This window comes from Trichosurus vulpecula, chromosome 1 (assembly GCF_011100635.1).
Source record: "Trichosurus vulpecula isolate mTriVul1 chromosome 1, mTriVul1.pri, whole genome shotgun sequence".
NCBI lineage: Eukaryota > Metazoa > Chordata > Mammalia > Diprotodontia > Phalangeridae > Trichosurus > Trichosurus vulpecula.
Genome location: NC_050573.1, coordinates 437,384,544 through 437,407,124, shown reverse-complemented (window position 1 = coordinate 437,407,124; position 22,581 = coordinate 437,384,544). Strand labels below are relative to the sequence as shown.

General features: G+C 41.5%; 1 protein-coding gene across 1 annotated transcript in view; it reads right to left on the bottom strand.

Annotated features, from left to right (window-relative positions):
• The window catches only part of ARSB (arylsulfatase B), a 231,377-nt gene extending 210,891 nt beyond the window's left edge, over nucleotides 1–20,486 (bottom strand). Inside the window, exon 1 of the mRNA XM_036768105.1 lies at nucleotides 20,109–20,486. Coding sequence (XP_036624000.1) covers nucleotides 20,109–20,417 — 309 coding nt within the window. The 5' untranslated portion in view covers nucleotides 20,418–20,486. The remainder of the gene's footprint in view (nucleotides 1–20,108) is intronic.
• Between the last annotated feature and the right edge of the window lie 2,095 nt (nucleotides 20,487–22,581).

Here is a 22,581-nt window from a genome sequence, read left to right as displayed (position 1 = left end):
TTTTTTACCAGTTTAATTGTTTCCTCCTCAATCTTAGCTGCACTGGTTTTGTTTGTGCAAATTTTTTTTAATTTTATGAAAACAAAATTGATAAATTGCCAAAAGATATGAACAGACAACTCACAGGGGAAGAAATCCAAGCTATTTGTAGCCATATGAAAAAATGTTCCAAGCCATTAAAATTATAGAAATGCAATGAAAAAATAAATGCTTGATACTTTAAAAAACTTTTAAATCATATAACCATTAAGATGAAAAAAATTGGAAGAGACTTTAGAGTTTATCTAATCCAACCCCTTCATCTTACAGATGAGGAAACTGATACCATGAGAGACTCAAAGACTTACTTCAGGTCACACAATATAAGTATCAGAGCCTGCATTTACCCAGGTCCTATGACAGCAAATCCATTGGTCTCTTCATCCTACGAGATGTAGTTTGTGTCTGTTATAATTCTCTATGGATATGTGATTATAGCATCAGTAAATTGTTCCTTAATTTAAATAAAGGAAGAGAATGTGCCCTAAAAAGTTTTACTACAAGAGAGGGGAAGATGTACCTCCAAAGAAACCACCCCTCCACCAGATCCCAGCCACTTCAATGATCCTCCTCCCCATATTGATCCTAGGCATTCCCGTGATATAGGTCCACAATGGAAAGGGGACTCTGGGAAAACAGCACAAAGGACACAGAACTCTATAATGTGGCAGCTCTGGTCTAAGCAAGGTAGCAAGTCTCATCAGGTGACAAGTTTTCCACAAGAGGAAGGAAACTGTATCCCTCAGTATCTCACATTACTATGTGGGTTATAGCCCTAGCAACCTGATGCTAGATCTGGCTCTGTAATTCTCCAAAGAGAACCTAAGAGAAACCTTGCCTGTATTAAGCATGCAGATGAGGATTTCACCTTCCGTGAGCTGAGGAGAATCAATAGACAAAGGGTCAGGGTAAATGTGATTCAAACAACAGAGACTATGCCTCAAGAGGAAGCTCCATGGGACTGCTGGAAAGGGAACTGTAATCATCATGGTCTGTAAGTGACTGAAGTTGTACTTCTCCCCAGGGAAAACTTTTCCCACTGGTGAGTGTTATTTTCCATGGGCTCTAATACGAGTTCTAAGCTATAAAGAAAACCAGTCATGTTTTCTGCCTGGTGAAGCTATGTACTTATATAAGGAGTCAGTGACGGATATCAGACACTGAAGTTCCCAGGTTATCTGAATGGGGACAATGATCAGAGAAATTACAGTTCAGTCATATCCAACTCTTTGTGACCCCATGGACCATAGCACACCAATATTGTCCAGGGGGTTTTCTTGGCAAGACCCTGGAGTGGTTTGCCATTTCCTCTCAAGTGGATTAAGGCAAACACAGTAAAGTGACTTGTCCAGGGTCACACATCTATTACATGTCTGACTTCCTGACTCTAGGCCTAGCACTCTATCCACTAAGCCACCTAGATGCTTCCAGGGAAATTAAAAGATCCCAAAGAACTTCTGACACAGCACATACAATTACAAAATATTCAAGTTGGAAGGAATCTTAAGAGGCCTGAACTGGAATCCCTCTATAATACAGTATGTATGTATGTATATATGTGCATATATGTATGTGTGCATATGTAAATGTGTGTGTACACACACACACACACACACACACACTCCCCCTGCCAAGTAGCCATCCAAACTCCATTTGGAGACCCCTGAGAAGGAGGAAACTAATACCCCACCAAGGCAGCCCAATATACTTTTAAACAATTCTAATAGATAGAAAGGTTTTCCTGTTGTTGAGTAGCAATTTATCTCTGGGCAACTATCCCCCGATCTTGCCCTCTCCCACAAGACAATTCTTCAAATACTTAAAAGATGTTTCTCATGTGCTCTTAAGTCTTCTCTTCTCCAAATCAACCACACATAAGAACTGAGGATGGATGATATTGAGCAAATACATCAATAGGGTTTAAAATCTCCCCTCCCCAAAATAAAACCAATCCGTCTTACAATAGGGAAGAATGAAGGAGGACTGATTCACATGAAAATGTGTATAATTTTTTATAACAAAAAATTAGCCTTTGACATCAGTGACTCATAGTGTAGCTAGGCGGTGCAACAGGCCTGAAGTCAGAAAGACCTGAGTTCCAATCCCACATCAGATACTTACTAGCAGTGTGACCCCAAGCAAGTTAACTTCTCTTTGCCTCAGTTTCCTTATGCGTGAAATGGAGATCATAGCACCTGTCTCCAAGGGTCACTGTGAGGATCAAACGAGATGATAACTGTATAGCGTTTAGCACAATTTCTGGCACGCAATAAGTGCTATACAAATGTAAGTGGTTGTTTTTATGTGGAAAGGCATGGCCTACTCAATCATCATATCACTGACCAAAGACCTTACTAGACTGATGACTCAGACTTGACAGATTCAGAGATTGGAGTGGTTTTAACACAACTGCGATACCAGTGCAAAAAAATAAAAACAAAAAAATTTAAAATTAAAAAAAGACTTGTCCGGTACATAAGCCTGTTTCTGTTTCATTAGAGGCTTCTGTTAATCAACTTTTACACATATTCTTGAATTTTTATTTTTTTTGGTGTCTTTCCAGACCCAACCTTTGTGAAATGATACCATCAACTGTTTGATTTCATGACACCTCTCCTGTCCTTCCTAAAAGGGCTATGAGATATATACATTTTTTTGAAAAGGTAAAGTAAAATTAAATGACTTTGAGACTTTCCTGAAACTCCTTGAAATAACTGAAGACAAATTAGAAATGTCACAAAACCCGGTTCTGGAAGCCCTGCTTCTGACACAGAATGGAGGGAAGGAAGAAAAAAAGATGCAAACTCTTCCACCAAAAAAACAAACAAAAACAAACCCACCAGCAGTCTCACTGATAGAAAGCTAGCCTTGTGCTCCATGAGCCTAGCAATCTATACATTAATTGAGAACAGAGTAGGATGGGTAAAGACACAACTAAATTAAGATTTTGTCAAACCTGGAAGATCCATCATCAATAAATACACTGATTTAAAAAAAAAAAAAGAAACGTGCTAATCACAGGCAGAAAATTCATTCTAATCACTAGAAAGCAGAACCCGTGATTTGGCTTCTCTTTAGTCTTGGGTGGAGAGCCAGGTGGTAAGGATACATCTTTCTTCATTATCTACAATAATATGGAACTTGTTTGTTTCAGTTCCTGAAAACGTATTTGACAGGCATTTTTGTGATATTGCAAGAAAAGCTGACGTCAGTGTCTGACCAATGCTAGAAGCATGTTTTTGGGCCTGCCAAGGCACTTCAACAAAGGCAGCTAAAGCAGTTTCAGGTAGAGCATCCATTTTCAAAGTCCTTAATGTGAATGTGAAAAGGAAAAATGTTAGCATCCTCTTCACCTCTCTTGCAACATCTATGCATGATCTATTCCTTCAGAGCAGATTTTCCTTGACCACCCTATTCACTTAACAAACATTTATTAAGGCTTAAATGTGTGTAAGACCCTGAGGTAGGCCCTGGGAACATAAAGATACATTTAGGACTTCCCCAGAATAGTAGAAGCCTGTACAGAATATGATGGACATAGTTGAAATTATTACAGTGTTTATAAAAATAATAATAATAAAAATGGTTAGAATTTATATAATACCTTTAGATTTGCAAAGTATTTTACATTTATTATCTCATTTGTTCCTCACAACTGTGAGGCAGATGCTATTATTTTCATTCCCATTTTACAAATAGTGAAACTCAGGCTGAAACAGGTTAAGTGACTTGCCCAGGAACACACAACTAGTAAATGTTTGAAAAAGGACGTGAACTTAGGCCTTTCTAACCTCAAAGTACAGCACTCTACCCACTGTACCATCTGGTTTTCCTCTGGCTAACCTTATTTGGACTGAGAAGGGATCCCTCCCTTGAAATTTATTTGCCCATAATGATTGTGGAGCAAGGAGGCACTAATTGTTTTCTTGAGCTGGGAAGAGACTCTCAGGCCTTAACCCTACACTTCTGGTAGTCTCACCCTCATTCAGGTATACGCCAGAGGCAACTGTGGACAACCTAGGTACATGTTATCCCTTTGGATTCTCTGAGTATGTCAGCCATGCCAGAAACATAGTAAAAAATATCCTGTGAGAGTAAGACACTGTGAAATACGTAGCAATAAACACAACCTTTCTCTCAACCTAAAAATCTCCATCTGAGCAGAAGGGGTACATCCAGCCAGTGAGACATCAGGAGAGCTGAATTCACACCTTCCAATAAAGCCCATGCACTGCCCTCTGGCTATAGTAACACAGGAGACTTGAAAAGCTGGCAATTTCGCCACAGTCATTTTGTACATGAGAAAAGCTAGGCAGAAGGAGGTTTCATGATCACAAAGTAAGTCAAGGAAGGAGCTGAGAACCAATCTGCTACATAGTCCATGAGCTAGAAGACAGAATCGCAATCAAGTACCAGTCCCCCTCCCCACCCCACCTCTCCTTTAGGGTTTATTTCTAGAGATGCCCTAGGAGACAAACAAATCAATAGATGAAATCTGGGCTCCTCTTCAGCATTCCACAAAGTGGTCAGCTGCCCATAGCCCTGATGCCAAGAGCTACAGAACTTGCTTTATGGTCATTTACAGGCCAGGTCTGCCATCTGGCATGGCCCTTCAGTGCTCATGCATCAGCGCTGGCTCGAATCACTGGCTGCTGGAAGGAGCTATTTATTTTTGGTTTTGATTAGTAAAGAGGGCAGGTAGCCAACTAAGCCGATGGAAGGGACATCTTTGGAGAAAAGAATAAGCAAGCCAGAAATTCTTTCAGTTCAGATACTTTCTTAAAAGTAGAAATCTAAGTTGAACCCGAGGGAGAGAGGAAAGGAAATTCTGCCAATGGAAGTTTTTGTTGTGTATTTTTTTTTGAGAAAAAGAATAAAAAAAGAAAATTTGATGGAAGAAATAAAACCAAAGATAACAAATGGTAAGTCATCTAGTTCAGAATGGAATATCTTATGCTTAAGAATAATTCTGTCAAATATAAATTGAGTTGTCAGGGAGCCATTGACAAACTTATATGCCATGAGGATCAGGGGACTGGTAGGTGGCGCAGTGGATAGAGTGCCAGGCTGGAATCAGGAAAACACTGATCTCTCTTAGTTCAAATTCACCTTCAGACACTTACTAGCTGTGTGATGCTGGGCAAATCACTTAACCCCGTTTGCCTCTGTTTCCTCATCTGTAAAATCAGCTGAAGAAAGAAATGGCAAACCACTCTAGTACCGCTGCCAAGAAAACTGAAAATAGAGTCACAAAGAGTCAAACACGACTGAACAATAAAAGGGATCACAGATTTTACAATTCAAAGAAACCTCAGATATGATCTAGTCCAAACTTTTCATTTTATAGATGGGGAAACTGAGGCCCAGAGATATTAAATGCTTTGACCACAATCTTATAAGAAGCAGATTACAGATTTTCATTCAGGTCCTCTGATTCTAAAGATGGAATTCTTTCAACTGCTCCATACTATCTTTGTTTCTCCAGTTGGGAGAAACAGAAACATTTGGGAAACAGAATAAATATACATATACATATATAGAGATAAATACGTGTGTGTGTGTGTGTGCATGTGCATATATATATGTATATATATGTATATATATGTGTGTGTGTGTGTGTACACATATATATATATATATATATATATATATATATATATATATATATATGAAATTTCCTCAGAAGATACTTCTAGGAGTGGTTAGGTAGCACAGTCGATAGAGCACTGGGCCTGGACTTAAGAAGTCTTGATTTCAAATCTGACCTCAGACACTTAACTAGATATTTAACCCGGGGCAAGTCACTTAATCCTGTCTGCCTCATTTTCCTCAACTGCAAAATGGAATAATAACAGACCCTATATCACAGGGTTGTAGTGAGGATCAAATTCACAGTCCCTTGACAGCAGGAACATGATAAATGTTTATTCCCTTTTCCTCTGCTTCAATACCCACAAAGGTCTTCAAAATACAGAATATCCTCATCCCCTTTGCCATCTGAGGAAATGACTCCTTCCCCTGGATATGTTTATTAGGGATATTTGAAATTACATGCAATCAGAAGATAATTCAGAATAGGCAATAATACCAAGACTAGTGTCATCTCAAAGACAGAGATAATTGAAAATTATCAATTTATAGTCAAGATTTATGTGTTGTGTTCTTTGGGGCTTAAGATGAGGATCTACAAGGGGACCTAAGGTTTGTAAATACCACTGACTCCTCGGGTGATTTTTTTTTCTTTAAAGGAAGATGACAATCTGTTGGAGTTACCTACTGTCCCTCCTTCCTCCTGTCCCTGGCTCCCCACTGCAGTTTCTGCCCACTTCTGACATTCCTTATGTAACCCACTATTCCTTTCCAGATTGTTCTTTTCATGCTACCCCAGGTCCTCAGACATGAGAGACAGTGAATCCCAAATAATTAAAGACCCCTTTGCCCACTAGGGAAACTATAGAGAGTAAGACTTGTCCAAATTAGGACTGGAGATGGGAAGTAGGAACAGAGACGTTAAGGGGGAGGAAGGAAGATATGGAGATAAAGAGGAAGTGAGAGCTAAAGCACCAACACACAAGTAACCTTGGTACAACTCTCCCTGCTCCCACTCTTGTCTCGAGCTTGGAGAGGGCCAGAATAGTTCTTACAGGTGCACATTCCTAGAAAGCATTCCCTCACCAAGACCCTGCTTCAGGGTTGTCTGCAAATCCCTGACTGTCTGTTGTCTATTTACCAACATCAGAAGACACTGTCATGGGAACTTTTTATTCCCCCTAATTTTAGGCTTAATATTAGCCTCACCTGACTAAGACCCGTCCCATGGGATGTAAAAATTTACTTAAGAGTCTTAAACATCCCTTAGATAAGAAGCCAGAGGAAGAGTCTCAACTGTCCCTGATTCCTGGGCAATAATCAGTCTATTTGTACACCCTCTAAATGTAGTTTAATCTGTAACCTGACTTAGTTTACCTACAGAGTCTGTTTGAAGAAGTCTGTTTCCTTAGGGAATGTATAATCATGACTCTGTATGACAGACTTCAGAAAAACCTGAACTTATATGAACTGATGCTGAGTTAAGTGAGCAGAACCGGGAGAACATTGTACACAGTAACACCCACAGTGTGCAATGACTGATTTTGATAGACTTAGCCCTTCTCAGCAATACAAGGTGCTAAAACAATTCCAAAGGACTCACGATGGAAAATGCAATCCACATCCAGAAAAAGAACTATGGAGTTGGAATGCAGAGCAAAGCGGACTCTTTTCTTTTGTTTTGTTTTTCTTTCTTATGGTTTTTCCCATTCATTTTAATTCTTCTATGCAACAGGACTAAGGTGAAAATATATTTAATAGGAATGTATGTGTACAGCCCATAGCAGACTGCATGCCATCTTGGGGAGAGAGGGGGGAGGAAGGGGGAGAAAATTTAAAACTTATGGAAGTGAATGTTGAAAACTAAAAATAAATTAATTAATTTTAAAAACAAAAAAAAAGAAATCATTGGTTACAGCAAAAAAAAATTGTGACTCTGCTAAATCAAGTTTGTTCAACTTTTATGTCACTGAAAGAAGTATGGGATTATGGATCAATCTTCTCTTTAACTTTTATGGCCTAAGAGGAATGTACAAAATTGCATCATGAATTATTTTTCCGCCACTCTGATGCAACTTTGCCTACAAGAAGCCTTGTCAGACTCTTCATGATTGTCCAGGTTTTCTCTGAGGCCTGAATCTATCCTTGAGCATACTAATAAAACTTGGGTTTTTACCTCCATAATTTCTGCATTGTGGTAAATATCTATTTGGCAGCAGCCACCCACCACACGAACTCAGAGAGAAGATTATTTCTCCCATGACAATACCCAGGCACTTCACTCCTTTCTTTACAGAAGTGGGTGGTGTAGAACATTGCATACACTCTCAGACTTAGACTTGGTTGATGTCTTTGTTAGTCTGGCTGACCTGATTTTCCCTCCTCTCTGTTACAAGAGATGGCTCACTGGAGAAGGGAAGAGAGAGACATATTTGGAAATGAGGATGATATAAAAATACAAGTTATCAATAAAAATTGGTTTTTCAATGCAAAAAGAAATGTGGGCTTGTGTCCATTAGGAATAGAGTCTCTTTTTTTCTCCTCCATGGACTATCAAATTCTGATGGAGATAGAAAACATAATCTTTGTGGTCTAGGTCCAAAATTACTCCCCTTAACTACTGCTGGGAGTAGAAGAGGAAGAATTTTCAGTAAGACCCACCACATCAACCTCCCTTCATTTTATCCTCTTCCTTTCTCAAAAGAAATAAAGATCAAAAAGAAGAGATGAAATGCCAACCAATGTCAACAGCCATAAATTTTAGTTAAAATATGGACTCATAGAGGAACTTGGTCATATGCCATAAAGTCCTAAGCACAAGTTGAATGTTGTCTAAACATTAAAAAATTTAAAACAACAACAACAAAAAAAAACCAACACCCTGATGCCTTCTCGAGGCACAGAAATGAATCTGGGTTCTCAAAAACTACAGCAGGATAAACCCCAAGAGGTCCTCCCAAGCTAGGAGGGCTTCAAAAACAGACCCAATGACAGACTGGGTCATTCCAGGATCACCCTGGCTAAGTTGGTAAAGGATTATCACTAGACTGGCCTCAAAGGGGTAAAGCTTTCAGCCACAGAAACTCTCCAAGATGTTCTAGAAATAATAATAATTAACACATAGTTAAATAGTTTAATATTTAGTAACTAATAATTTAATATTTAACAATAGTTAAGTGATAATAGTTAACAGTAGTTAAATATCACTTACCATAAGCCAGACACTATACCAAGCGCCTCATAATTATCTCTTTGATCCTCGGTTGGACAACAACCCTGGGAGGTGGCTGCTATTATTGTCCTCATTTGACAGATGAAGAAACTGAGGCAGAGGTTAAGTGACTTACTCAGGGTCATACAGCTAGGAAGTGTCTGAGGTTGGATCCGCACTCGGATCTTCCTAACTCCAGGCCCACTCAATGTACTGTGCTACCTAGCTGATCCTAAATCATTGGCCTCTACTTCAGGGGAAGGAAATGCTCACAGCAATAAGAGTATAGATAACTGAACAACTGAAGTGTTGAAGTAAAGGAATTTAGGATGCCAGGGTATATGTACAGGAAATTGGTATGTCTTGAGTAGATTTCTATTTGAATTAAGTATGTCATCCATGCCAACTGAAAAAAAGTTTTCACTTTTTTGCAGTCTTTAAAGAAAAACAATTAAAATGGATTTCAACTGGAAAGCCGAAGTATATGCATGAAGAATGCTAACCATAAGGAGCTAATTAGTGGCAGAGCCAGAACTGGTCTTTTGATTCCCAGCCCTGTGCTCTTTCCACAGAGTATACATGTTACAATGTGCATGGTATGTGGAAATGGGCATGTTTTCAGAGTCTGAAGGATTAAGAGCCTCCATGTAAACTGTTATATTCAGATATATGCTCCTAGCATATGGTAAATGCCAGGTGAATATTAGCTAATCAATCTCATATGCAGTAGGCAGTCTGTATTACTGAATTTTGCAATGTTAGTTTGACTTTCTGCCAGCAGATGGTGTAAGTGGCTATTAAAATGCACATGTGTCCAAGTCACAAATATTCATTCCACAACAGTCAACAACCATTTACCATGGGAAAATCCTAGTGAATTAGGAGAGAGAAAAAAAGCTTCACTAAGTCATTCTTTGCACTTATGTCCCCAGTGACCAGTACTGCTCCTGGTACACCGTAAATGCTTAAAAAATACTTGTGGATTTGACATGTCATGTATAACACGGATAGTTACAACCCCATAAAGGGCATAAGGGCGTTAGGAAGATGCAGAACAAAATGTGACATAAAGTCCTAGGGAGGAGATTATTGCCTAAAGAGGGATACAAGAATGGTTTCATGACAGTGTTTAAGTTGAGTTTTACAGGACGAGCAGCAATTCTGCAGGCAAAGAGGATGAGAGGCTATGTTCCAATACGGCAGGGTTTTTTGACTTTTTTTGTGCATTGGAACCTGCTGGCAATCTGTTTGAGCCTACAGACTCCTTCACAAAATCATATTCTTAATGCATAAAACAAAATAAAATAAATAAGATCTTAAAGAAAACCAGTTTTGCCAAAATACAGTGATGAAAATATTTTTTAAACATGTTCATAGACTCCAGGCTAAGAACTCCTGCAGGAAAGGCATAAAAGCAGGGGTGTGCAGAGTGTTCTTGGGGGCAGAGTTGCCCAGTTTGGCTGGAACATAGAGTGTAGGGAATGTATAAGGCTGAAAGGCCAGGGTGTCACCAAATTCTTGAGGATCTTGAATTCTAGCCATTAAAGATTTTTGAGCAGAGAAATGACATAATGAGATCTAAGTATGAGACTGAATGTTCTGGCAGCAGTATGGAGGATGAATCGAAAGGGCAAGACTGGAGTTTAGGAGGCTACTTGACTAATCAAGATTGATAGCAACAGAGTAAAGAGGGCAGAGCCAGGAAAACATTACACACAGTAACAGCAACAGTGTGTAATGATCAGCTATGACCGACTTAGCTATTCGCAGCAAGACAATGAGTCAAGACAATCTCAAAAGACTTGTGATGAAAAATGCTATCCACATCCAGAGAAAGAACTGATGGAGTATGAATGCAGACCAAAGCACACTATTTTTACTCTCTTTGTCTTTTTTTCATCTTTTTTTCCCTTTTGTTCTGTTTCTTCTTTCACAACAAGACTAATGTGGAAATATATTTTCTTTGATCACACAAGTATAACCTAAAATAAATAAGTAGAATTAAAATTTTTAAAAGATGGATAGCAATGACAGCCTATATTAAAGTAGTGCCGGCAAATACAGAAAGAAGAAAAATATGAGAAACATGTCACAAAGACAGAAGCCATGGGAATTGGTAACAACTTGATTGTGAAAGGTAAGGGAGAAAGAAGAGCAAAGAGTAGCCCACAAGAATTCAAACATGGAAGAAATGAATAGTGATGTTAGAGACTGATACAGTATCATCAAAAGGAAGAGTATTTTTAGGAGAAAAGATGGTAAGGTTAGTTTGGGATGTGTTGAGTTTGAGATGCTGATGGGATATCCTGATCAAGGCCTTTGGTAGGCATTTGGAGATGCTGATCTGGAATTCTAAAGAAAAGTTGGCTGGGAGAGATAGATGAGGGAGATTTGCATAGAGATGGTGGTTGAAGAGAAGCAGTGTAAGAATGGATAGAGAACCAAACTCAAAGTCAGGAAGACCGAGGCTCAAAACCCATTTTTGACACATTCTGGGTGTATGACCAGGGGCTGCTCACTTAACCCCAGACAACTTTCTGAGTATAATTTGCAGGGCAGGTGCTGATTTGCTTTGGTAGAGGGAGTTTTCTCATCAACAATTCCCCTAATACTAATGAAATCACAGGTCTGTACCAAACCAAAAAATAGTAGCTAAAGCTATGGAAGTAAATGAGACAGCCATGATAAACTGTAACAAAAAGAAGACTGCAGTCACAATATTGGGGAACATTCAAATTAAGGAAGGGGAAAGGTCACAAGTAGTTTAAAAAAGGAAGGAGAACTAGAAGAGCCTAGGCCAGGGATGGGGAACCTTCAGCCCCAAGGCCACACGTAGCCCTCTAGGCCCTTAGGTTCTGTAAAATTTAGACTCAGTCAAAGGGTCACACTTGAGGGCCTAGAGGACCACATGTGTCCTCAAGGCCTGGCTTAGGCAATAGAATGTGTCTAACAGGTATGCATGTTCAAAAATATCAAAATGCTGCAGAAAGGTAAAAGAAATGAGGATTTATTTTAAAGGCTACAGTATTATTTAGTGATTAGATGACACCACACAAATCAGTTTCAATAGAGTAATGGAGGCTGAAAGCAAATTGCAAAGAGTTGGCCAGGAAGATGGAGTACTGGGTATAGATGATCTTTTCCAGAAGTTTATCAGTAAGTGTGAAAAGCTTTATGGGATGCTGAGTGAGTCAGAGATTAAGGAAAGGCTTTCTTGGATTAGGGAGACCAAATTTCATCTGAGCATGCAGATAAGAAGGGAAGAGATTGAAGGTGCATGAGAGAATAGAGATAACTGGTAAAGCAGATTCTTGAAGGAGCCCAAAGGAAATGGGATCAAGGGTTTCGGTTGAAGTAAGTGAGCAGCTAGGTGGTGCAGTGAATAGAGTGCCAAGCCTGGAGTCAGGAATACTGATCCCTGTGAGTTCAAATGTGGCCTCAGACACTTACTAGCTGTGGGACCCTGGGCAAGTCACTTCACCCTCTTTGCCTCAGTTTCCTCATCTGTAAAATGAGCTGGAAAAGGAAATGGCAAACCTCTCCAGTATCTTTGCCAAGACAATGCCAAATGGAGTCATTAAGAGTAGGACACAACTGAACAAGAAGAAGAAAGGAGATGGTTTGGCAACTAATTGGATATAGGGGGTGTATGAGAATGAGGAGAAGATGGCAGAGATTATAAGATAAAATGTGGGTACCAATGTGACCAGTCACTTAGCCCTGTTTGCCTCAGTTTCCTCATCTGTAAGATGAGCTGGAGAAGGAAATGGCCACCATTCTAGTATCTCTGCCAAAAAATACCAAATAAGGTCACAAAGAGTCAGATACAACTGAACAACAACAAAGGACATTCTTCTATGACCAGAGAGGAAGAAGAGAAAACGGATGATGATGATGATGATGATGATGCAAAAACATTTTGAGGAATGGGGGAAAGGAAGAGAGAGAGTTCATATGCTTTGAAAGTATGCTGGATTTGGAGTTAAAGGACTTGAATTCAAATCTTGATTCTGCCTCTTACTATCCACGGGGTCTTGGACAAGTCACTCAAAGTCTCTCAGCCCCAGTTTCTTAACTATAAAAGGAGGGGACAAGTCTTTAGAATTCAAACTCCCTAAGGTCAGGAACTGTTTCACTTTTGTCTTTGTACCCCCGTGCCCATCAAAGTACCCGGCACTTAGTAAGCATTTAATAAATGCTCATTAATAAATGCCCTTTCATCTCTATATCTATGATCCTATGTCATGGCCTCAATCTTCTCAGTGAAGCACAATGCTGAGGTAGGAAGGGTTAAGTATTTAGAGAAAAAGAAAGATGATTTTAGTTTGTTTTTTTTTTTTTAGCTTGCCCTAGGGAAAAACTTGAAACTAATCACAGCAAAGTGGAAAAAAGTCAATGTGGAAGGGATGGGGTAGGGGTGGGGGGCAGGGAGAGGGTGACCAGAAGCTGGTGTTAGGATCCTGCTTTTTACAACCTGTTCACTTCCTCCACTTTTAAACCCCAAACACAGCTGGCTCAAGGTTATCAGACATCAGCTGGGTTTGAAGGCTGAGCAGAAGGAGGTGGGGTTAAGGAGAAGGTGAGACCCTAAGAAACAGAGTCAAGAGAATGCCCCCAGCCATTTTCTGTTGGCAGCAAACTCCTGTTCTGTACTTGTGAAGAAAGAGAGCCCATTCCAGACCTTAAAGCTGATAATGAGGCCCTTATCAGGATGCTTTCAGTGGGAATAGAGAAGGGGCAGAATAAGGGCAGTGGTTCTCAAAAAATGTGGTTTTGGGAACCATGTGCTTCAAAATTCCTTCTGACAACCTGGGATTTTTCACATTCATCAGCTTTCAACCTCAGATGCAGTTTCCATGCTGCTCTTCCTTTCTGCAAATCCTGAGTAAATAAGGTAAGAAGAAGATTCAGAGGGAAGGAACAGGAAAGGAGAGTTGGAGGAATATCAAAGTCCAGTTCTGAAGGCCTGACTGCACAGGAGTCCTTCCTTGTTGCTTCCTTTGTTGCCACTTTCAGTGTGCCTCAGTTTGCTTGTGTGTGACACAGTATTCTTTTAAGAATCATTGGATTAAGATCTGGGCGAGAACTGAGGAAGCTATGGCGATGAGACCGTCTATAAATTGATGACAAGCAAGATGGACAAAAGACACCGACTGTTCCACTGCTGTTTGTCCTTCATTCTCAAAGAGGACCATGACTTGCAAGTGAATTGGATTTGAGTAAGGAGGGCTGAGCAGAGTCACCAGCCTCACCTTCTCCTCTGGAGCCATCTGGGTCCAGTGGCAAAATAGAGATCAGGACGACTGGAGATGGCCCCCTGACTGGTCCACTAAGTTGCTAGGGAAAGCAGTGTTTGAAGGCCCATTTAGGAAGCTCTGCCATGTGTAGCAACAATTTTGCTAGCAGTAGCTGTTGAGGTGTAAGACCCAACAAGACTAGGAACAAGAGATGCCAGCACAGGTTCTTTAATCTGCTTTACTAAGGAAAACAACGTTAAGGGGTTGACAATCTTACCTTAATCAAACATATAGATATAGATATAAACTCACTTAGTTCAGGAGGAAAAGCCAACAACCTGAACTTCAGAGCAAATACAAATAAATTACAAACATCAACAGACAGACCTTGTCTGATTCAAATCTCAATGCACAGTTACCAGGGTTTAACAAAGTCCCAACATCTGGGTTTACAAGCTGGGGGGCTCTTTAACAGCTGCCCAGAGTCTTTTCAAGTCACTAGCCACTTTTCCAGTGAGTGAGGGCCCCAAAAGTCAAACAAAGGAAGCTTGGCCCTGGGACACCTGATTACCTCAGTGCTGAGAAGCACTCAAACAAAGAACAGTGAAAAATCCCATTTAGGGTGCGGGAAAATTAATCCCTAGTACCACCAAATAGAAGTCAATGACTCCTGATTGTCTTAGTGCTGAGAAACATTCCAAGACAAGATCCCACTTTATCTGCCCCTTTCAAACAAAGGCCAGAATTATTAAAGGCACTTAAGAGAAGAACAGCAAAAAACCCTACCTTAATTACTGATACACCATGTGAGGTCCTTGATTACAAGGATACCTCATGGTTCATCTTTGTATGAGTCCCTTTTTTCATCTTTGTATCTCTAGTGCTTTACAGATAGTTGGCACTTAATAAATATTTGTTGACATAGAAAAAAAGAATCATTGGATTACAGAAGTGGTTGGAAAGATATTACAGAAGTAGAATAACCTGATTATCAATAACTTGGTAACTATCAGACAGGAATGAGAAGGAAGAGTCAAAGAAAATAATAACTCAAACTAATATGGTTGGTCCTTCAAAAGTTCACAAAGATAACTTCAAGGTTTAGAACATGAGGAATGTAGCATCACAAGTAGAAATAATGAAATCAGGGGGAACCAGTGATTATTATTTAATGTAATTAATAGCATATAATACTGTACAATATTATATCATATTATATTATATAATGTCATATAAGAAGAATTAATAATAATCAGAGACTAGGACACATGGAGGTTAGGGTATCTAAGGGACATCCAGGTGGAGAGGTTCCAGAGGCCATTGGAGAGTGGATCTGGAGCTCAGAAGAGAGATCAGGGCCTGAAATGAATATATGGGAGTTACATAAGTGGTGAAGTGAGATTGATTTTTTTTTAATTAGGTAAAAGGGGCCAGTCCTTGGCTCATTTCTTAACTACTCTTAATCACTGAATTGGCATTGCCTCAGTCAAAGTGAGAACTCAGAAAGACCTTAGCTTAAAAAGGCCAAGGTCTCCCACTGCATCCCGGGCCATCTCCAGTTGTCCTGATCTCTATCTTGCCACTGGACCCAGATGGCTCTGGAGAAGAAAGTGAGGCTGGTGACCTTGCATGGCCCTCCCTTGATTAAATACAATTCACTTGCAAGTCATGGCATCATCTTCCCGATATCATGGTCCTCTTTGAAAACAAAGGACAAGCAACAACAAGGGGTGAGGTGGTGAATGAGATTTGCCGTAGAAGGGTGGTAGGAAGAGCTACTTCCACAATATCTCTTGTACCTGTTGCCTTCTCTATACTCTGTACTCGAACATCCAAGTTCAGGTCCTGGACAACTGTAATAGCTTCCTAATTGGTCTCCCCTCTCCGATACATCCTCAAACCAGCAGCTAACATTTCCTAAAGCACAGGTCTGACCGGGTCAGACTTCGCCATCCCCCTCAATAAATTAAAATAGCTCCCTATTGTCTCTAAGATGAAACTTAAAATCCTTTCTTTGGTACTTAAAAGTTCTTTACAACTTGGTCTCTTCCTATATACATTGCCTCTCTCCCCACACTCAGCTGTACTAGCTGGTAGTAGTGGTTAGGTTACTTGTTATTCTACACAGAGAGCTTCTCACTCAGCACTAGATGTCCCCCATGACAGGAATGTTCTTCCTCCTCCCCTCTACCTCTTGGAGCCCCCAGCTTTAGGAATTCCTGACTCAGCTTAGGTGTTACCTTCCCTGGAGGCATTTCCTGATGCCATCAACTGCTAGGGCCTTTGAATTCAAGACTATGTCTGCTTTGTATGTAATTCTTATTTAAGGAAAGTTATTGGGTTTCCACCACCCACATAAAGCAGAGAGTAGATAACAGAGGTAATGAAGTGTTAATGTGTTAAGGTGTTAACACCCAAAGATCCCTTAATGAAGTGAAAACACCTTCTCTGACAGAATTAAAAGAAACAATCTCTATGGATGAAGATCCATTTTCAAGGAATTTTAAATAGCTAAATCCTGAGAGAATTAGGCAGTTTTGGAGAGTGAACACCAGGAAGTAGGGAGGAGAAGGAAAAGGGAAGGGATTTCTTTCTCTCCTCTCACCCTTGTCATCTAGTATCAAGTATCTGAGTTATTTGCCTAGAAGGAAATGATGGGGTGCTTATGCTTGGACCCTAATTCTAACATCACATTTCTCCTTAGCCTCGGCTTGGGTGCCTGTGCCTGGACCCCAATTCCAAAATCGCATCCAGTTCTAAAATCACATCTCTCCCTAGCTTCAAAGCATTGGCCCTAGCACTTCCTCTCCAGTTCAAGGGCAGCATGCCTTAGCAAAACACTTATCTTTCCTCCTGATTCTGTGGCCAGCTGCACCTATATTCCTTGTGTACGTGCTAATTGGCTATGCACTGGGCCACAACAATATTTACTACTTACTGACCTTCCTGATATGTATCCTAGACATAGTCAAATGTATACTCCCTTACATTCATCTTGTCTAACAAGACATTTGATGGAAGCCATCTGGTATTTCTAGTCAGCCCCGACTGATGGTTGACTTGGTGACATTTCGTGGTCAAAACCACACCCCCAGGTAGCATCCCCTTGGGCTATTTCCCAGTGAACTCTGGGTAATACGCCTGCACAGCAGATACAAAAAGTACATGTTCCTTTAAGAACTGACCACCCCTTAACCACTCCCTAATCCCACCCCAAAACACCTAATTGACATGTTTCACCCCCAAATCTCATATTTAAACTTTCCCTGCACCCGTGCAAGGTTGCAGGTTACCTAAGAACTCTTGCCCGCTGTACCATAATAAATCTTTGCCACCTTTACTTAAAGAATGTTTGAGATTGTGAATTCACTCCAGACAGCCCCGGCCCTCTCCAGTACTCAGGTCCTTGAGGGGCACTCCCCCTCAACAACCTCATCTGGGAACTCCAGTCTTGGGGTTCCTGGACCTCGTCTCCCTCAATCCTCAACAGAAATACCTTAATTAGCCAGTCTGAGAATCAATTTGAGAGACTCTAAGGTACAGTTAAAGCTACAGAACTCTATACAGGGATAGAGAGGGAGAATAACTTGAGATCAAAGAGAATTTCAAGGTCCATGACACTAACAATAAAGAAGAGAGCCTGAAGAGAGAGCTAGCCACAGAAATCAAAAGTTGAAAGGCATGAGGGCTTCACATGAAAGGGCATTGGGGTCCTGCAGCACCACAGTTGTCTATTGCCTTGGGCACGTATTCCCAAATCTGTGTGCCTTACTACTTATGAATTAGTAGGTATACCCAGTCTTCCCACTGATTCTATGTTTTTGTGAGAGAATGGTTTATGCTGGGAATGTTTTGTAGCTCCTTTTTTCTCCCCAAACTATGTCTTACTAAATGTCTTGCCAAGTACTAGTACTGTCTAATGGTACACTGTTAATAGGAAGCCCTCCACCAATAGGGGCTCATGAGCTCTAGTTTTATAAGGGCTGTCCCATAGAGTATCCCTTAAACCTTGGAAGTACCAACTACTCTCTGGGAGTCTGTAAGTAAGGGGGATTTTAGTTTGTGTAAAGTGGATTTTTATTATTATTTCTTAAAATTCAGTTTCCCAGGATCCATAGCCATAACAATCTCTTGTTCCCAGGTATTAGATATGAGTTCTCACAATTATGGTTCAAAACATTTCCACCATGCTTGTGCAGCACTATATAACGATAGATAATAACATTTGTGCTTAAACTATAAACGCCCACTGCAACTGTGCAGTGAGATACAGGGCTGAGGTGACATAAACTTGTGAGGCTGTTGCTCACAATATGCCTTCTTTGTCTGTTGCCCTATAAAGCAGGTGGACACTGGTCAAGGAGTGGGGAACCCTTAGGGTTGAATGCACAAGCTGTAATGCTGTGTGTGCCTTGATTGGCCCCCATCAAGGCTAGGGGGAATCTGTGTTTGCCTCTACTGGCCCCCATTGAGGCTTGAGGGGATTTAGGAGAATGAACAAGCTGTGCCTGTCTCAATTGACCCCACAGGGGTAGTTGCTCTCCCCCTTCTTTCGGGCCCCTCGGAGAAGGGTGATTAGGGAATGCTGTAGGAGTTGGTGCTCCTATTATCAGCAGCCCTTGTGAGAAGACAGCTAGAATAAAAACCCCTTCGAAGCTGTCTTCCTGTCTGACCAGATCAAAAGTGAACCAATGCTAGCAGGTTCTACTGTGCTAGTGTTATCTGTCTTACAGAGTCCAAGAGAAAGTATAAGTTGACAGAGTGACCCCAGGTGAACTGCTACACTTATAACACAGGCTGCCTCCCCTCCCAGAATGTAAGACCTTTGAGGGTAAGGACTGTAGTGTTTTTCTCCTTCTGTATCCCCAGGGCCTAGCACAATGCTTAGTACATAGTAGTGTCTTAATTCTTATTAAGCATTGAAACAATAGATCTTACAATATTGCTTCTGCCCCTCTCAGTGGTCATGAGACAATTATTTTAATCAACATTGTGCATGCCTAAACTCCTTTTTTCTAATCAGAGAGGTTTCAAAGACCAGGACCCTCAAAAAACGAGAAAATGGTGCTGTTCAGACAAGCTGCTCATAATCTTACGCAGCAATATGTAAACATGAATTATTTTTAATGCTAAAAGGAAACCAGAAGCACCCCCCCCCCAAATAAGGAAGAAACTAAAATGAACTTGACTTTACTCGTGTCCAGAGTTACAACTTGGACTTATAACTTAGGTAGTTACAGCCGTTATGGTTGATTTGTGTACATACCCCAAGAAGGTTTAATTTGTGAATTGACTCAGAATCCTGAAAAATCCCTCAGCAACTTCACCAAGAGCATGCACTGGGTAAACGTGAGGAATTCTCCTGCTTGTCTGCACGGCAGGGTAACACCACACATTGTTCTCCATCTTATTCCTCCCTTTCTCTCAGTGCTTCTGCCCTTTCAAAGCCCCATCTCTGGGGATCCTGCCCACTTTTTGCTCCTCTGATTCCCCCTTCCGTTTTCAGAGTAATCAAATTGAGGAGAAAACTCTCCTAACTCCACACTTTGAAGCTTCCTTGTTTCCCTCTCCCCCCCCTTGGAGCCCGGGTCTACATTAAGTACCCCTCACCCAGACTCTCCCTCCCATAGTCTTTTCTTGCTGTTTTGGATACCAGATGATGCCTAACCACCTAAAACTTAGAAAAAGAGAAACTAGCGGGTGGGTGCTGAAGGCCATGAAGTTGAGCATGCTCCGTCTGGCTGACAAAGAGGAAGTTAAGTAACAATGCTGGAGACCTCAGAGGTCGAAGTCCCTAGCTCCAGGCCCATTTAACCATTTAGGAAAGGAGTACCTCTAGCAAGTCCTATTTCCCTCCTCCAGGCCATTTCCCGTCCCTGGAAGGAGAGGTGGAGCGGAAAGGGTTTGGCGCCCCGGCGGAGTCCAGGGAAAGGCTCACATAAAGAGGAGGCGGAGTCGTGCAAGGAGGAGGAGGAGGAGGTAGGGGCCGGGCTAGGAGAGGCTGGGCGCAGAGCAGAGCGGGTGCTGTTTACCTGGTAGCGGCCGGTCAGGAGCTGGCTCCGGGACGGCGTGCACAGGGGCTGAGTATAGTAGTTTTCCAGCCTCACTCCGCCGGCCGCCAGCGCGTCCAGGTGCGGGGTAAAGATGCTAGAGCCGTGGTAGCCCACGTCGTTCCAGCCCAGGTCGTCTGCGAGCACGAAGACAATGTGGGGCTGCCCTGTGGCCCGGGCGCAGGAGCCCGGCAGCTGCAGCATCTGGAGCAGCAGCTGGCGGAGGAAAAGGAGGAAAAGAAGCGACCTTTGGCCGCCCTTTGGCGCTCCGGCCGCGCTGCCGGGCCCCATCCCTCGAGGCCCAGGCTTCTCCGGGCTGTGGCTGCTGCCCCGGCCGTGCTCCCGGCTTAAAACCAGGAACTGGGCAGCTCGGGCCCGCCCCGCCCCCGGGAGAGCCCTCCTCGCGTCCCTCGAGGAGCGGGAGGGGGCGGCCCCCACCTGCGAGGGTGTGGGGAGGCCCCGGAGGCCCCACCCCCATAGAAAATCTTTCTGTAAAATCGAGACTACGTTCTGCCAAATAACCACGCTGCTGGATGTGGTTTAGCTATTTAGTGCCTGCATGACCCGAGGTCATAGGACTGGAATTTCACTATGCCCATTTCGTAGCAGAGGCCACTATGGCCCAGAGGCCTGAAATGCATTGTTCAAGTGGTTAAATCCGCTGTTCCCACTACCCCAGGCTATCTGGCGCTCAGTTTTCACATTCACTTAAGTAAGTATTAAGCAAACACTGGGCCCGGCATGCCCCTAAGTACTGAGTATGCAAAGGCAAATGAGGGGGTTGGACTCCTCTGGCAAAAAGGCTCAAGGAACCTGTGCATTCTTCATAAGCAGATTTGGTTGCTTCTAATGAAGAGTGTCCTAGACAAGCCCCAAATAACATTTCCATATACGTAACGAGAATTGCCCATGACTGGATCTATTAATCACAGATTGTTTTTCTTTTAAAACTTTCAGTAATTTTAACATGCAATTTTCAAAGTTGTCCAGCTTGTCTGTGGTTCTTCCTGGTCTTCTGTTCTCTTCTGTGATTTAAAAAAAAAAAGAAGCTTCAACGACCCTCTTCTTTTTTTGTTTTTTTGTTGGCTTTTTGGGGGTACTACCTTACTCCTGGTCCTCCTCTTCCACTCTGAAACACAGTGTAGTTAAAAACAAATTCCTGCATCGGTTGCAGGGTCTTGAGTATCACCTCTTTGTAGGAAGATTAGTAGCCTGCTTCATCATTGGTCCTCTGGAATCAAGGTTGGTCATTTCATCAATCACAGTTCTTAAGTTTTTGAAAGTTTTTTTTTATAACTTATAATAAAAATTTTAATTTATAATATAAATTACAAATTATCGTATAGCTTGTTCTTCTGGATGGGCCATTACGGTTTGCCCAGAATCTCAACAGTCCTTCCATGAGGGTGTTCCAACAGTCCAACGCCAATCATCGGTCTTACATACCCCTCTCCGGGCCCTGGGGCACTTGATTACCTCAGTGCTGAAAAGCACTCAAACAAAGAACAGTGAAAAATCCCATTTAGGGTGTGGGAGAGTTAATCCCTAGTACTACCACATAAAAGTCAATGACTCCTGATTATCTTAGTGCTAAGAAACATTCAAGACGAGATCCCACTTTATCTGCCCGATTCAAACAAAGGCCAGAATCATTAAAAGCACATAAGAGAAGAACAGCAAAAAGTGAACTTAGTATGTGTCAGAGGCAGGACCCGAACCCAGGTCTTCCTGGTTCTCGAGATAGCTCTCTATCTGTTACTGTAAGTATATGTAAAGTAATTCTTGCCACTGACTTAGAGATGGTGGAAGAAATCTTATTGGCCCTCTTAGCAAAATCACTTCTGGACTTTGTTACCACTTCCCTGGGCAATTAGATGGTGGAATAGATAGAGTGCTTTGCCTAGAATCTGGAAGACTCATTTTTCTGAGTTCAGATCTGGCCTCAGACACTATCTTTGTGGCCCTGGGCAAGTCACTTAACATTAAACACATTAGGTACTTAATATGAACTTGTTGAGTTGAATCAAGTAATTCTGATGAATTGTTTTGGCAAGCTACATTTGGGTTAAGATATGACCTTTGAAAAATATATTTGCAGGATGACATGGACTTAGACAATATGGGGAAATAGAATGTGAAATTGTAACCTTGAAGGTTAGAAGAGACTCTGAAGTTGGACATCTATTCCAACGCCTTCATTTTACCATTGAGGGAACTGAGGCCAGGGAAAGGGATGAAATGACTTGACCAAGGTCACACAGGAAACAAGTAACAGAGTTGGAATTTGTTTGAATGCTGGCAATCTGGCTCCAGATTGACAGCTTTGTCCACTGCCTCCCAATGAAGAAAAGAGCAGGGAGTATTTCATTCTTTGTATTTATATCCCCAATACCTAATATTGTACCTGGCATACAGTAGGCTCTTAATAAGTACTTGTTGATATATTGATCCACTA